Here is a 14,407-nt window from a genome sequence, read left to right as displayed (position 1 = left end):
ATTAAAAGTAATAAGTAGCAATATGTGTAACACATTAAATGCTAATTACAATAATGGGTAATTGTGGGACACACATGTGGTCCTCCTTGCCTCTAGATATATACATATACATAGACATAGACATATGTATATATATATACATGTATATATGTATGTATGTATGCATACTATTATAAGTATGGTCCATTTACAACATGATTAATAGCACAAGTCTTTTTGGCTATCATGCCCATTCATGTTACCAACATCAATTACTACTTTACCATCATTTTATTCATTACCATTAACCAACAACAATGTTTACATTATTACACTAAAAAAAAAAATGTTTATCATATTTAATTTAAATTTATTAAAATTTTAATTTACGACTTAATTTAATAATTAATACGTCATTTTTTTTATTAAAAAATTATAAATTTTAATCAATTATATTCTCGTATATTTATGATAAGATAATTAATGAATATTTAAATTTATTAATTTAATTATTATATTTTTATTTTTATTTTTCCTAAAAAAAATTTGTTTTTAACAATGAGGGTATTATTTTATTGCATAAAGACTAACTTTTTTATAACATTTTTAAAAATTAAACAAAAAAAAAACCATATTTGCAAAAAAGAAAAAATCCCATTAGCCCAAACTTCACAAATACATATACACATATATTTGTAAAAAAACAATAAAATACAAAGAAAACAAATTTATTAAATTAATAACAAATATATACAGAGAGAGAAGTAGATGTCCAAAAAGATCCAGAGAATATTGACAACAGAAGAAGATTATCATTCAAAATTTGGCTTTATTATTACGGATTGTCGTATATTATTACAAAAGAAATCAAATATTTCAATTCAATGAGTCTGACAGTAACGTAATGTAATGACTCATAAAATAGCGAGAATTACTTATTTCTATCCATATTTTCATATTCGAGATACGTTAATTTCATATATTACTATTTTGATTTATAATTTATACAAACGATTATTATTTTCTCAATATATATATATATATAATGTTGGTTGCACACTAGAGTATAAAAATAATAGAGTTGGTAATAAAAAACAAATTATAAAATGAAGAAGCTTTATTACTTCAAAAGATGTGTTTGTTCAAATGCATGGAGACAAAAGAAATTAACATTTGGAACAATTTAAATAAGGTGTGTTTGTCTATTTGATAGAAGACATAGCCTTGAATTTCATGTATGCATGACTTTATGTGGATAAACTATATACTTACACACATATTTATATATATAAATATGTAATAAAGTTATTTGGATAAGGACAAATATATTGTTTGGTAGTAGATGAGATTGGGTTTTCTCTGCACTCATGACTTTGCTTATCTACATATATATATATATATATATATACATGCTCATATACTATATATACATATATATATATATTTGTGAGTGTGTTTTCAAATTGGGTATTTTATATATTACTAATTTTATACAAAGTTTTGACATTTTATGGCACAGTGCATAAGCTTGGATCCACATGGTTGGTTCCTTTTTTGGCTTTTCTTCTCATCCTTTCTTTGTTTTCTTTTACTTTTTTTTGTCTTTAAGATTTTTCTTAGATATCAATTTCTTCTATTAGAAAATTAATTGTTATGTACATAATAATGTAGTACCAAATTATGAGTGTTGACTTATTTTTTTTTTAATAAAATAATTTTGACTAAATTCGTAATAAGAAATTTTATATTTTTAAATTTGCAAAATAATTCATTACAAGTCTAATATAATAATATATTTATTTTACTTTATAATAAGATATATCATAAAAATAAAAAAATTACACAAGTTAATTTTGTAATACCACTCGATTTGATTTGTATTAATAACGATCGAGTAAAACAATTTTAGTCAGGATTTGTAGATATCTAACGCGAATTAAAATGAGATAAAATCTAAGAGTTCGAGGACAAAAATAAGAATTTACCCACATGTGATAAGTCTAAAAAATCTTATATATATATATATATAGTGAATTTATCACCACAAGGTGACCTAGATTATGATAAATATAACCTAAGATGACATGTATATATAATATATTGTCAATTTCCTTACATGGGTCCCGCAGTAAAATTGACCGTTTGATGTCAAACATCAACTATCTATTAATATATGATTGCCTAATATTAACCGCATGATCAAAAAGGTTGAATTAGAAAATTTGATTCAGAATTTATTTTAGTGGGGCCTTAAGATTCAGTACACAAGAGAATTAGATACTAATCCCCTCACCTAATAGTTAGTATATTAAAAATTATGTTTATAAGTTTTATTGTTTATACTATATACTATATATATATATATATATACAACTGTTGATTTGTTCTCACTTTATTTTGTCAAAATACATGATGAGAGATAATTGCTATATTACTAAAAAATTATTTATTTTTAATTTTATTTTATAAATAATACATATTTATATATAATATTATTATTTACATGACATGTTATATAAACTCGTACATACGTGTTATTAGATTATAAAGATATAGAATATTAAGTCTGGTAGATGAATCGTGATCGTGTGATTAGATCGTGATTAATGACGAAGACGATTCTAAACAATTGATGCCGTAGAGGATTATTTCCAGTTAAATTTAATCATAAGTAGAGTGGTTACCCAGTTATTTGACAGACTAATCAATATATTTAATTAAAAATAATATTATATTATAAATTAATAAATATACAATTATTAGTAATTCAAAAGTATTATAATTAAATTATTTTAATTTATAATAAATTATAATACTCCATTTTTTTACATTAATTAATTATAAAATTAAAAATAAATATATTATTTATATCAGTTTCACTTATTCATGTTAAGTCATAATAATTTTAAGAATATAATTAATTGATTGTAGAAATTAATTAAAAAATAAAAGATAATTTTTAAAAATTTCTTAATATTACATATATTTAATAATTATATGAAATATCATTTTATTATATTGACATACACACATAGATTAAGCAACTATATAGTATATATTTATTTATGCATACGAAATATATTTGTTATTGACTTTATAGTTTTTTAATTTCAAAAAAATTGAAATTAAAAAATCGAATTAACCAAATATTTTATCCCAATTAATTCCAACAAGTTGAAATTAAATATAATTAGTGGTCAATTTTAAAATAGATTATAATAATATTATTTAATTAATTAAAAATTAACGAAAACTAATTTTTTTTTTTTTTTAAATACTTTTTTAACGACTCTCCTTATTGAGAGCGCCTGGAGTCATCATATCAACGCACGTCAAGAATGTATTTATTTATTATTATTATTTTAACACTCACTTCTCTCTCTCTCTCTCTCTAAAAAAGCTGCAGTGTATTTTACACAGTAGCAGACGGCGACAGAGAGATATATATATATATATATAATTAGTTTCTTCAGAAAAAAATATTTAATTTATTATTAATGATAATAATTAAATTAATATTAACTGAGAATCAATAATTTTCTGAGCAAATTTAATTGCTTTTTTTCTTCATCTTCTTCTTTTTTATTAAAAAATTTGTAATTTTTCATCTTCTGTAAATAAACTCCATCCTTCAACTGGCAAAACAATACGTGTCTCTCTGAATCTACATCCTTCTATGCCCTAGATCCATTTCTCTCTTTCTTTTTTTTTTTTCTCCTTTTCTTTCTCAATCTCTCCACAAGCCCTAGATCATTTCTTGTATTTATCTCTTCTGGGTTTTAAAGTTTCAATCTTTGTGTTCATTTTACTCCTTTTTTTTTCTGTTTTTTTGTCCCCGGGTGCATGCCTTTTTGTTAAAAGGAGCTAACCGTTTTCAAGGTAAGTGGTTTCTGTTGAAATGTTCAGTTTCTTAATACTTGTACGGGTATTTTTTGTGGTTTGGGGTTGTGGGTACTTGGGGTTTTGTTAAGTGATGAGTCAAATGGTTTTTGTGTGTGATTTGATGGAGTGGAAATTTGACTGCACAAAGAACTTTCATTTTCAGGTTGTTATCAAATTATGCTTAATTCTGGCGGTTTTTGGAGTATTGAGTGGTAATTATGTAGCTTTGTTGAGTCATATAGACATTGTGTTTTGGTTGATGTATTCGGTTTGTGTTTCTTAGCGCAGAAGAATGGGGTGGTTTGAATCTTAAGCTTAGTTTTGCTTTTGTACCTTTTTTTAGTTCAGGAATCATGTATTGATTGAGCTTTAGTGAAGATGGGAATAGAAGAGGAGGACAATGTCGCACAGGATCCATATTTGAGGGGTAATTATTGATTCTAAAGGAGGGTCTTGTTTGGAGTGGTTTTGGTGCATTATGGGTTGCGTTTGTTGCAAGCCATCTGCTATTGAGGATAGCAAGGAAAGCCCGAGAGAGCGCCTATCCAGTAAGATATCATCAGACGTGCGGGTGTCCAGAGCCACTTCTTCGAGGAGGGAGGAAGCTTACCGAGCAAAAGATCGATTTGATAGTAATAATGGGAGAACAATGTTGATTGATAAGCAAGTAAATGGGTCTGTTCGGTTGCACGGAGAGAACTTTGACAGGAAGAGGGAGAGGATGGAGTATGTAGTTGCTCAACATCCAGGGATGGGCAGTGTTCCAAAAGCTGTGGAAGGAGAGCAGGTTGCGGCAGGATGGCCTGCTTGGCTAGCTGCAGTTGCCGGAGAAGCTATCAGGGGTTGGGTGCCACGCCGTGCAGATTCTTTTGAAAAGTTAGATAAAGTATGCTCCTTTTTTGTTTTATTTTTCTATTATTATTTTTTTATTGTCGTTAACTGCTCTGATCGAAGTCCTAATCACTCCAAAAAAGTGGTGCAACTTCTAATTGTCTTCTCTTATTGCTCAATTTCCGATACCTGTTCTTTCAGTTTTTAAAAGACGAAGATTAATTTAGGCGAAATGCTAGTCTGTTTTGAATGCAGTTCCTCGCTGGAGAAGCCATTCTTGATAGATGTCTTGGTTCTTCAGCATTGTCTCATGCAAGCAAATTAGTCAATATAAAGATTGGGGCCAACCTCTATCAATCTAATTTCTCACTCTTTCCTTTTTAATGGTGAATCTGCACTAGTTTCCAACAGAGAACTAACATGTGATAGTTTGTATGACGCAAAATTAATTCAATATATTTGTTTACTAAATGTGAACATAACCATGAAAATTTTCTGTAGTCTAGAAGGTAGGGCAATGTTAAATAGAAAAGTTGGATTCTATAGAGTTTGCATAAAACTATGCAAGTTATTTCTTCTTTTATTGAGAAGCAGAGGATGCTGTGATTAAGAAATGAATTCAACAAGATTCATTTTGGTTTAGTACTTTAAATGAGTATTGTGTTCGAGCTATATAAAACATGTTTAAAATGTCAAACTTGTATTTGGGAATATCCAAGAAGGAAACTATTGGATTTATGGATTTCTGAAGTTACTTACATTCTTCTCTTGTCATGAATTGTACTGTTTCTCAATGTTGTGTCTATAAGTGGAAATCCACTACTAGATATAGCAAGTGATGAAAGAAATACACTTAAGAAAGGCTGCACATGGGGATTGTGTTAAAACTTTTATATGTGCTTGTCTTCCCTCACCAATAATAGAATCCTGGTTTGCTCTTAGAAGATGGGTATAGATCCTTCATATGCATGGGATTTTGAGGTTACTGGTTTAAAGCTAGGACGAGGAAGACTGACTTGCATTAATGATATTTTAGTATCTGTATCCCATTTATTTTATAGAATAAGAATGGATAAGAGGCTCATGGGATTGACATGAGGAGGTGGGGATGGCGCTATATTTCTGGGAGCGAACTCCAAACAAATATGAAGCGCATAGATACAAGTTATGCCTTTGAATGAAATACAGTTATGATTGAATCAACTTTTCCTTATTATTGTTACCTTTTAAAAAAGACTGTTTTAAAGGCAATATGCTTGCTTAAAGGCAATATGCTTGTTAAGATTTATCTTTGTGGCTCTTGAAGAATTTATGAGCTTGTATCAAAGATAGGGGTACGTTTTATTCTATTGTCCCAGCCTCAGGCTTGTTATCTTTTTCTGTTATTACCTTTTTTTTTTCGTGTGATAAAATTGGCAACTAGGACATCTCCACTCTCTTCCTCCCATTTCTTTTCTAGAGGTGTCATTTGTTTGTTTACTAGGTGCCATGGGGTTCAAGCAGTCAAACTTTCTGAACTTGGAATCTTTAGAAGGAAGTTTGCAGGACTAAATACATATGGATCATTTGTATCTTACTATTAGTTATTTTATATTTCTCCAGTTGTTACCTGATGCTGTCCAGTAATAACATTTATTTATGCAGATTGGTCAAGGCACTTACAGTAATGTTTATAGGGCCCGTGATCTTGATCAAAAGAAAATTGTTGCTCTGAAGAAAGTAAGGTTTGATAACTTGGAGCCTGAGAGTGTCCGCTTTATGGCGAGGGAAATTCATATTCTCCGTCGGCTCGATCATCCAAATGTCATAAAGCTGGAAGGTTTAGTTACATCAAGGATGTCTTGCAGCCTGTATCTTGTTTTTGAATACATGGAACATGATTTGGCTGGGCTAGCCTCACACCCGGGTCTGAAATTTTCAGAGCCCCAGGTACTTGTGGAAGGTTTTGCTTCATAAGTGCACTAATTGCATATTTGATGGTTCAGTATAACTGGAGTTACACGTGATGCATCCACGTATAGGTTTTCCTAACATTTTTTATCTTCGTTCTTTACTATATCTTTTAGCATGGAACCAATCTGGAAGTAAATGTTAGAATTGAACCATCAACTAATTTTTTTTTTTTGGCACTAAGTTTCTAGCAATGCATTCCTTATGAGTGCATTCTCTATTTTTTTAAAGTCAAGTTTTATGTGTTGGCAGGTTAAATGTTACATGCAGCAGCTTTTACTTGGACTTGATCATTGCCACAGCCGTGGTGTCCTACATCGTGACATAAAGGGATCCAACCTTCTAATTGACAACAATGGCATCTTAAAAATTGCAGATTTCGGTCTTGCAAGTTTTTTTGATCCCCATCAAAGTCAACCGCTGACTAGCCGTGTAGTGACTCTTTGGTATCGACCACCTGAACTCTTACTTGGGGCTACTTATTATGGGACTGCTGTGGATTTATGGAGTACCGGTTGCATACTCGCTGAACTGTATGCTGGCAAGCCTATTATGCCTGGAAGAACTGAGGTGCGTTCCTGGTTGGGTTAAGGAGAAGAAAAAAATTGATGAGAAGTTTCCAAATTTGATCTATGCTTGCCTGGTACAGCAATGATGCAAATCTCAGATGTATATATTCTGACTTAGTTCAGACCATTAGGGAAAAACTGAGGAGGATAATATGTCAGTAAAGCAGAAACCTGGACTGAATCTAGATGTAAATGAAACGATCGGACTGCTTCTTTCCACAAATAGACCTTGTTCTGTAACTTTCTTAGCTGGTTGATTAGAGAACAAATAACGAAATTTTCAGGAAGTTTTCTTGCACGACCTGAAAATTTCTTCTTGGTGGTTTCTTGTTTTATTTATTGAAGCATGTCCCAAGCATGTCCTTAGGTTTTTGGGTTGGCTTTCTGCATAGGACCTTGTAAGGATTTTATAAGTTTGACATTAGTTAGGAGTTGTAGTGTCTGATTTCAGGCTTCCTTTTCTCTTTTGAGATGTGGATGGATATTTTTCTGTCATGATTTATCACCTTTGTTCTATAATTTTCTGTCTTTTCAAGGTAGTTGAGCTGTTTGGAAAAAGAGTATGGTATTTCAGTTATATGAAATAGATTTATCAGAATCTACTTTTTCTTCCTATCAGGTGGAGCAGTTGCATAAAATTTTCAAGCTGTGTGGTTCACCTTCAGAGGATTATTGGAGAAAATCGAAGTTGCCTCATGCTACCATTTTTAAGCCTCAACAGCCTTATAGACGTTGTGTTGCAGAAACATTTAAGGAGTTCCCTGTACCTGCTTTAACGCTTATGGAAACCTTACTTTCAATAGATCCAGCTGATCGTGGAACTGCGGCTTCTGCTCTCAAGTGCGAGGTATGTTGTTTCAGTGAATTAAGTGAAATGATACTCTTCTTAACCAAAACAAAAAAGTGGAACAGAATTCTCCAGATGATTATCCATCCTTTTCTCTGTAATCCAATATGTTTTTGTGATCCCTTTCACTCAATCTCTCTCTCTCTCTCTCTTCCTTTATGTGTGTATGTGTGGTTGGGAGAGATGTCAAGGGGCTGTGGAGATGAGCTTAGTTGTAATCCCTTTTTATATTTCTTTTGCAAAAAATGTCAAAATGCACTATGTTTTTTCTACTGTCAGTCCAAAATGTAAAATGTTCGTTTTGCACTCATCTCTTATTCTACTTCTGGTAGGGGTTTTCTGGACTTGCCAATTCTAGCTGTTGACCTTGGTTTTTGCTTTTATACCATAGATTGGCTTAAGTTGATTATTTTGCACTCTTTGCTAAGTGTTCAAAAATGGATTTTTCATCACATAATACTCCTGGTAAGAATGTATAAGAGATATATAAATATCTCTTAACTTCAACTGATGGTTGGTGACAAAGAGGCAAATATGCAAATTTAGATTGTAGCATAGGTTGACTGCTCAATGAATAACTTGATTGAAGTCCATGGGAGTTAATGCTTGTGTTATAACCACTAAGATAAAAGGACATCTGCGGGAGAAAAAATTAGATTTCATGTTGGTTTTTAAATTCTATTTGCTATCATACTTACATTAATATTGTTGACACTACTGAAAATTATTATAATTTGCTGTTACATTTGTCTTTTGACTTGTTTTGGTTTATGTACCCAGTTCTTTACAACAAAACCCCTACCATGTGACCCTTCGAGCTTGCCGAAGTATCCTCCCAGCAAAGAGTTCGATGCAAAAATAAGAGATGAGGAAGCTAGAAGGTGCATATTATGATGATGATTGTCATACATGTTATACCTTAGCTCCGATCGGACTATTAGTTATTTTTCTAGTAATTATAAGGATTATAGAATAATATTGTAGCATTAAGAGGAATTTTTGTTTATGTTAGGAGTTACATATGCAATAGTGCTTTTTATTATTATTAAAATTCAGGGCCTGACCCTGTCAGCCACTGAAGATTAGAAGGTGAATTTTTTTGAGTGCTATCTTCTTATTCTCTCTTTCCATTTTGTCAAATTATGATCTGATCAATAGGAAATGAAAAGCTTAATGTGCTAAATAAAGGGCTGAGGCAAATAGGGGAGAGCAGAGATGTGAATCAGTAGCTCTGGAAGGCCTGTAGGTACTCTGCAGGGTGCCCTGCCGTTTATGAAAAGCCCTAAATCAAACAATAAAAGATGGCATCATAGTACAGGTTGTGTTCTTGTTTGGTAGTTTTGGGGAGTGGTTTTTGGGTATTTTCATGCCTAATCTCTAACTCCCTCATCTGCCCACCATTGTTTCACCACAAACCTGCCTCCAAATGCCATTACACAAAACTGTTTATCATAAGAATAGTCTAAAAAATAATTATTGAAATTTGGAGGTTCCCTTTTATTAAATGGAGTTTAACACAGCAAGCCTTTGGAGATTGACTTTATGGCATTAGTTGAGTACTTTGAGGTAACTTGAATTTGGTTGTCATGTTGAGAGTTATGTCCACAGCTTTCTGTTTTCTCCTTTTTTTTTTCCTTCTCTCATTTACAAGTGCATGAATGAAAATGTCAATTGCCTAACATTTCAATAGTTGGTTCCTACAAAAGCTAGTTTTAGTTTGCACTAAGTTGTTGGGAGCTTATCCTGGGTTTATGATCTACTTCTGCTTTTCTTTGGTTGATGCTGAATGGTTAGTTCCTGTTCTTTTATGCTGCTACATTGTAAGTATTAATAATTTTATTTCTGTTCACATTGGTAGGCAAGGGCCAGCAGGAGGCAAGGGCCAGAGGCTTGAACTTGAAAGGAGAGGAACAAGGGAGTCTCGGGCTGTTCCAGCACCTGATGCCAATGCTGAGTTAGCTGTATCAATGCAGGTAATATACTGCTGCATTTGCAATTTTATCACTTGTATCTTCATTATATTGGTGTATTCCTCACGTAATTGCTGGATCTTGTTTGCCCATGCACCCTGGAAGTCCTGTAAGCCTTCATTTAGTCTTCAGTATTGATGTCTAATATAGCCAAGGGTAGGGTCTAGGTGTTTCCTTCTTTTTTCTTTCCTTAAATATGTTTTGATTGAAAAAATATAAAGAGCAGTGACCTATTCAAAAGGAAGAAAGAACTTGAATCCAGAAGAAATGAAAGTGGAGGAGATCAGAAGCTATCTCCTGAAATATGAACCATTCACTGGTTAATAGAAGAGAGTGTTGAAATAATTTGTAATAGCTGTTTAGATAAGAAATTTTAATTCAGTGTTGAGGAAATCTAGAACATCTTCCTCTCACATCAAGGACTGAACATAACTCTATTAAAAAAGCTCTTCCTTGTTTCTCCTCTGCCTCTGAGGTTCCCCTCCTATTGCAAGACGTAGCATTTGTTCAAACCAAACTGATAGTGCTTTACCTATTATCTTTTGGAAAGATAACCAATCATCCTGCATAAGGTACTGTTTGATTGGACCATATTGATATATTTTCTGTTCAAAAACTAAAAGTACAAATAAAACAAAAAAAAACAACTCAAATTTTGGATATGGCGTTGCACATGTTACAACCAGAAGCATCGCAATCTTCTGGTCATGATCACATCAGCACTACCATCATCTGGTCCTAGTGCATGCTTGGGATCAATCATGGTCATTAATGTGGATAACATTATTTAGTCTAGTCATGCTTGCAAGTGACATTGTTTGGTAATGACCAAATCTGGTTGTGCTTGTGACTGGTGGTCACCGCAGCTGGACAAGGCTGGTTTCCAATGCTTTTTTGGGTGGTTCTGTCTGAGTTGCTACCAGTAATTGTGACCATTAGTTATGGGTGTTTTGAAATTTAAAAGTACTGAGGATATTTTATCCATGATGTTTTTATTTGTATAAAAAGAATATATTAGTTTAATTTAATTTGAGTAGAGAGGTTATGATTGTTTGACTTGTGCTTTGATAATAAATGCACCTAAACTGATTTAATTACTCTTGACACATTTAGGTGGCCTCATGTGTTTGTAAACTTTGAATATAACAATAGATTGGTGTTAAGGAAACTTATTGAGCTATTCTCTGAAAATTCTATTCGTTTTTCTTTATCCCTCCCTCTCCCTGAATGAAATTGTAGGCAATGCTGTGTCTAAAATGAAAAGGTATTCTCCACTCAAACTGCTTTTTAAAGCTGTGGGAATTTGAAGTTCAGGATCATACAAGACGAGTTAGATATTCTTTGCCAAGAATAGAAGATAGTTTATGTTTGGTTTTTTATTTTACAATTTGCTGATTGCCTGTTATAATTAGCCTGGTATTGATCAATTTTTTACTTTGTGAATGTCACATCTTTTCCTCACACATCTTTCTTTTTCCCCTTTGCACCTTATGTTTTTTCTTTTTCGTACAAAATTAATATTAATTGGATTGCTCATCTCATTCAGAAAAGGCAAGGCCATTCTAATTCTAAGAGCCGGAGTGAGAAGTTCAATCCTCATCCAGAAGAAGTTGCTTCTGGATTTCCAATAGATCCACCTAGACCATCTCAGGTGACAGAATCAAATGTAGATCCACCTCAGGGACATCCATATAAAAGAGCCTCCCATTCAGGACCACTGGCTCATCGAGCTGCATGGGCAAAGGCTGGCAAAAACCTAGACGATGCTTCAAAGATTTCGACTGGGGCTGACTTGTCTGCAATGTCAGGATTAGCCGCAGTGAGGAGGAGTTTATTATCTGAAGAACGCAGTGAGAGGTGTGGTTCTTCGCAAGGAGAAGCTCCTAAACTGATGACAAGGTTTCCTGGCTCCTTCAAGGAGACCTCAGAAACTTTGATACAACAGGATCAAAAGCACCACTGCCAGGGTTCTCATCAGAAGGATGATGGAAGAATCAGCAGTAAAGATCCAGTTCTTGTAAGTTATTGTAACCATACCTTCTTCTCCCATGATGAATTGTTTTTGTCAAATTCCTTGAGTAGGCAAAGATGTGGTATCCTTGTGTTCTATTGTCTTCTTCACCCAAAAAGTGCATTTATCCTAGTTAAATTTCCTTTTTTTGTTCTATCGATCAATGCCTTTTTTGAATGTTAGATATGTGATTATTGTTTATGTTTATTCCAGCTTGGTTATGGGTCAAAGGGACACAAAATTCACTACTCCGGACCATTGATAGTTCCATCAGGAAATATGGATCAGGTGCTTAAGGACCATGACCGCCAAATCCAAGAAGCTGTCAGGCGAGCACGCATCGACAAGGCAAAAATCAGAAAAGTTCAGGTGGAAGGGAACCAAATATCAACAAATTCATTATTTGTTTCTGGTCGGTGAGTTGAGATGAAATTAAACCCCGTGCATTGGGGGATAAAAAAAAGAGATTACTGGGGAGTTCACTGCAGAACTATTAGTACAGTGATTTTCTCTTGTGAAGTATGATTGATGGGGTTTTTGTATAGAGAATCTAAGTAGGAAGAGGGTTGTCTTGGTGAAGATGGCTGGTGGCAGTATTCAGTAAAAAGTTTATAGCTTAGAAATGCTTTTTTTTTTTTTTTTTTATTTAATGCAATTTATCATATCTATTTCTTACAACTGGCAACTGTAATTTCGAAATTTCCCAGCCCATTCTTGTAGAGCTTATTGTTAGTGATGAAAGTTATGTTGAAACCTGACAACGCGATAAAGAAGCAATATGATGTTGTATGTTCGTCCCAGAAGTTAGCATGATTTTTTCGTTTTGGCATCTTTATCTCAAGAACGCAGGAATTTCGATCATTCCTATCAGCTACCTCGAAGGTACTTGTTTATTTATTTATAATCTGTTACATAAAGAGACAATGTTAGGCAGGCGATTTCTGCACAAAGTTACTACATTGCTGTTCAACTGTTAGAAAATTACTATAAAAATATGATGTCTTTGAGAGAACATAGAATTTCTGGAAGGGTAAGATGTTGGGAATGAGCAGCAAGCAAAAATGGCGAAAGCCGACAGCCTTGTTTCCGATCTGAAGTTGAAGTACTCAAAACCCAGCATTTAATTCAATAATAACCGCGTTGGTATGAACTGTCTGAGCTGAATTCTTGTCTGTCTCACTTGTTTGGTTGCCTGCAAAAACTGGGAATTTTTTGAAGTGCAATTATAGTTTGCTCTTTCCAAAAGTTGGAAGCTTGATGAAGAAACAAAGTATAGGGGATTGATTGTCTGCAACAGCATTTCAATTCCTCAATAAAACCTTGGAGGCCCATTAATTTGTTTTTTTTTTTTTTGGCTGGACATTGTTGCAAAGAAATTCTTTCTTGATATATATATATACACACACACACACACACATATATATATATGGTGGATTTTTTTTCAGCTACTTGCCAATTTGTTGAAAATCATAAAACATTAGGTTGAAGCTTTATATATATTTGGAACTTTGTAAGTATAGATGTTTATTGCTTATGGCAATTTCATTTGATCAAGTTTATTTAGATTTAAACAAAGTGTATTTCAAATTGAATCAAAGTGTCATTGAAGTAAATAATTGACTTTGTTTTTAACTTAGATTTTTATTTAAAAGTTGTATCATTCTCTTGTTATTCAAAAAAAATATATTAAAAATTAATGTAGAAATTATAATTTATTAATCTGAATTCAAATAAAATTTTATATTTAATTCATATTTATTTTTTTTTAAAATATTATGTAATTAATAAAAAATTATTTTTTAAAAAAATTTAATTTATATTTATCTTTTAAATTGTGGTAAATTATTTTTAAAAAAATTAATTTAAACGTAAAATTATTTAAAAATATTTTTAAATTATTAATTTTTGAGTGAGTGAAGTCAATAAAAATATAATTTTTTAACGGCCTCGAAAAAACCCGGACAAAAACCATGATAGGGTTTCTCTATAAACAAACCAAATTGTCTTAAATTAACTTCCAAATCCTCAATTTTTGATTATCAAATAAATAATTTCTATTGCATTGGAAATATAATGTTTTGAAATTTGTGGTGATGATACACTGAATTTCAAAACCCTATGGGAGATTAAATGTTAGAAGACAAAAATTTATCAAACCCAAAAAAAAAATAATAATAATAATAATAATAATTTTCAACTTTGAATTGAAATTTCTTAATTGCCCCCCATAATTTGTTTTAATTAATTAAATAGTGAGATTAGTGGGTTATAATTAAAAATTAAAGAGGCTAATGATTCTTTGTTATTAATACTCTCAATGCCACCTGTGACCACATTATTTAGACTTTAATGTGGTAATAATTATTAC

General features: G+C 32.0%; 1 protein-coding gene across 4 annotated transcripts; it reads left to right on the top strand.

Moving 5' to 3' along the window:
* Positions 1–3,517: 3,517 nt before the first annotated feature.
* LOC110811817 (Protein kinase superfamily protein) lies at positions 3,518–12,842 on the top strand. Of its 4 annotated transcripts, XM_088218920.1 has the most exons (10): positions 3,518–3,858; positions 4,025–4,073; positions 4,205–4,747; positions 6,337–6,621; positions 6,895–7,212; positions 7,831–8,058; positions 8,839–8,939; positions 9,917–10,031; positions 11,575–12,045; positions 12,253–12,842. In XM_088218920.1, the coding sequence occupies exons 3-10, from the start codon at positions 4,340–4,342 to the stop codon at positions 12,457–12,459; spliced, it is 2,133 nt and encodes a 710-aa protein (XP_088075046.1). In that variant the 5' UTR covers positions 3,518–3,858; positions 4,025–4,073; positions 4,205–4,339; the 3' UTR covers positions 12,460–12,842. The 4 variants fall into 4 exon arrangements, with proteins under 4 accessions (XP_088075046.1, XP_088075048.1, XP_088075045.1 ...); XM_088218922.1 differs by lacking the exon at positions 4,025–4,073 and having other exon boundaries at positions 4,210–4,747; XM_088218919.1 differs by lacking the exon at positions 4,025–4,073.
* The last annotated feature ends 1,565 nt before the right edge of the window (positions 12,843–14,407 follow it).

Source organism: Carica papaya, chromosome 4 (genome assembly GCF_054855325.1).
Source record: "Carica papaya isolate Zhongbai chromosome 4, ASM5485532v1, whole genome shotgun sequence".
In the NCBI taxonomy this organism is placed as follows: Eukaryota; Viridiplantae; Streptophyta; class Magnoliopsida; order Brassicales; family Caricaceae; genus Carica; species Carica papaya.
This window is presented reverse-complemented; position numbering and strand designations above follow the sequence as displayed.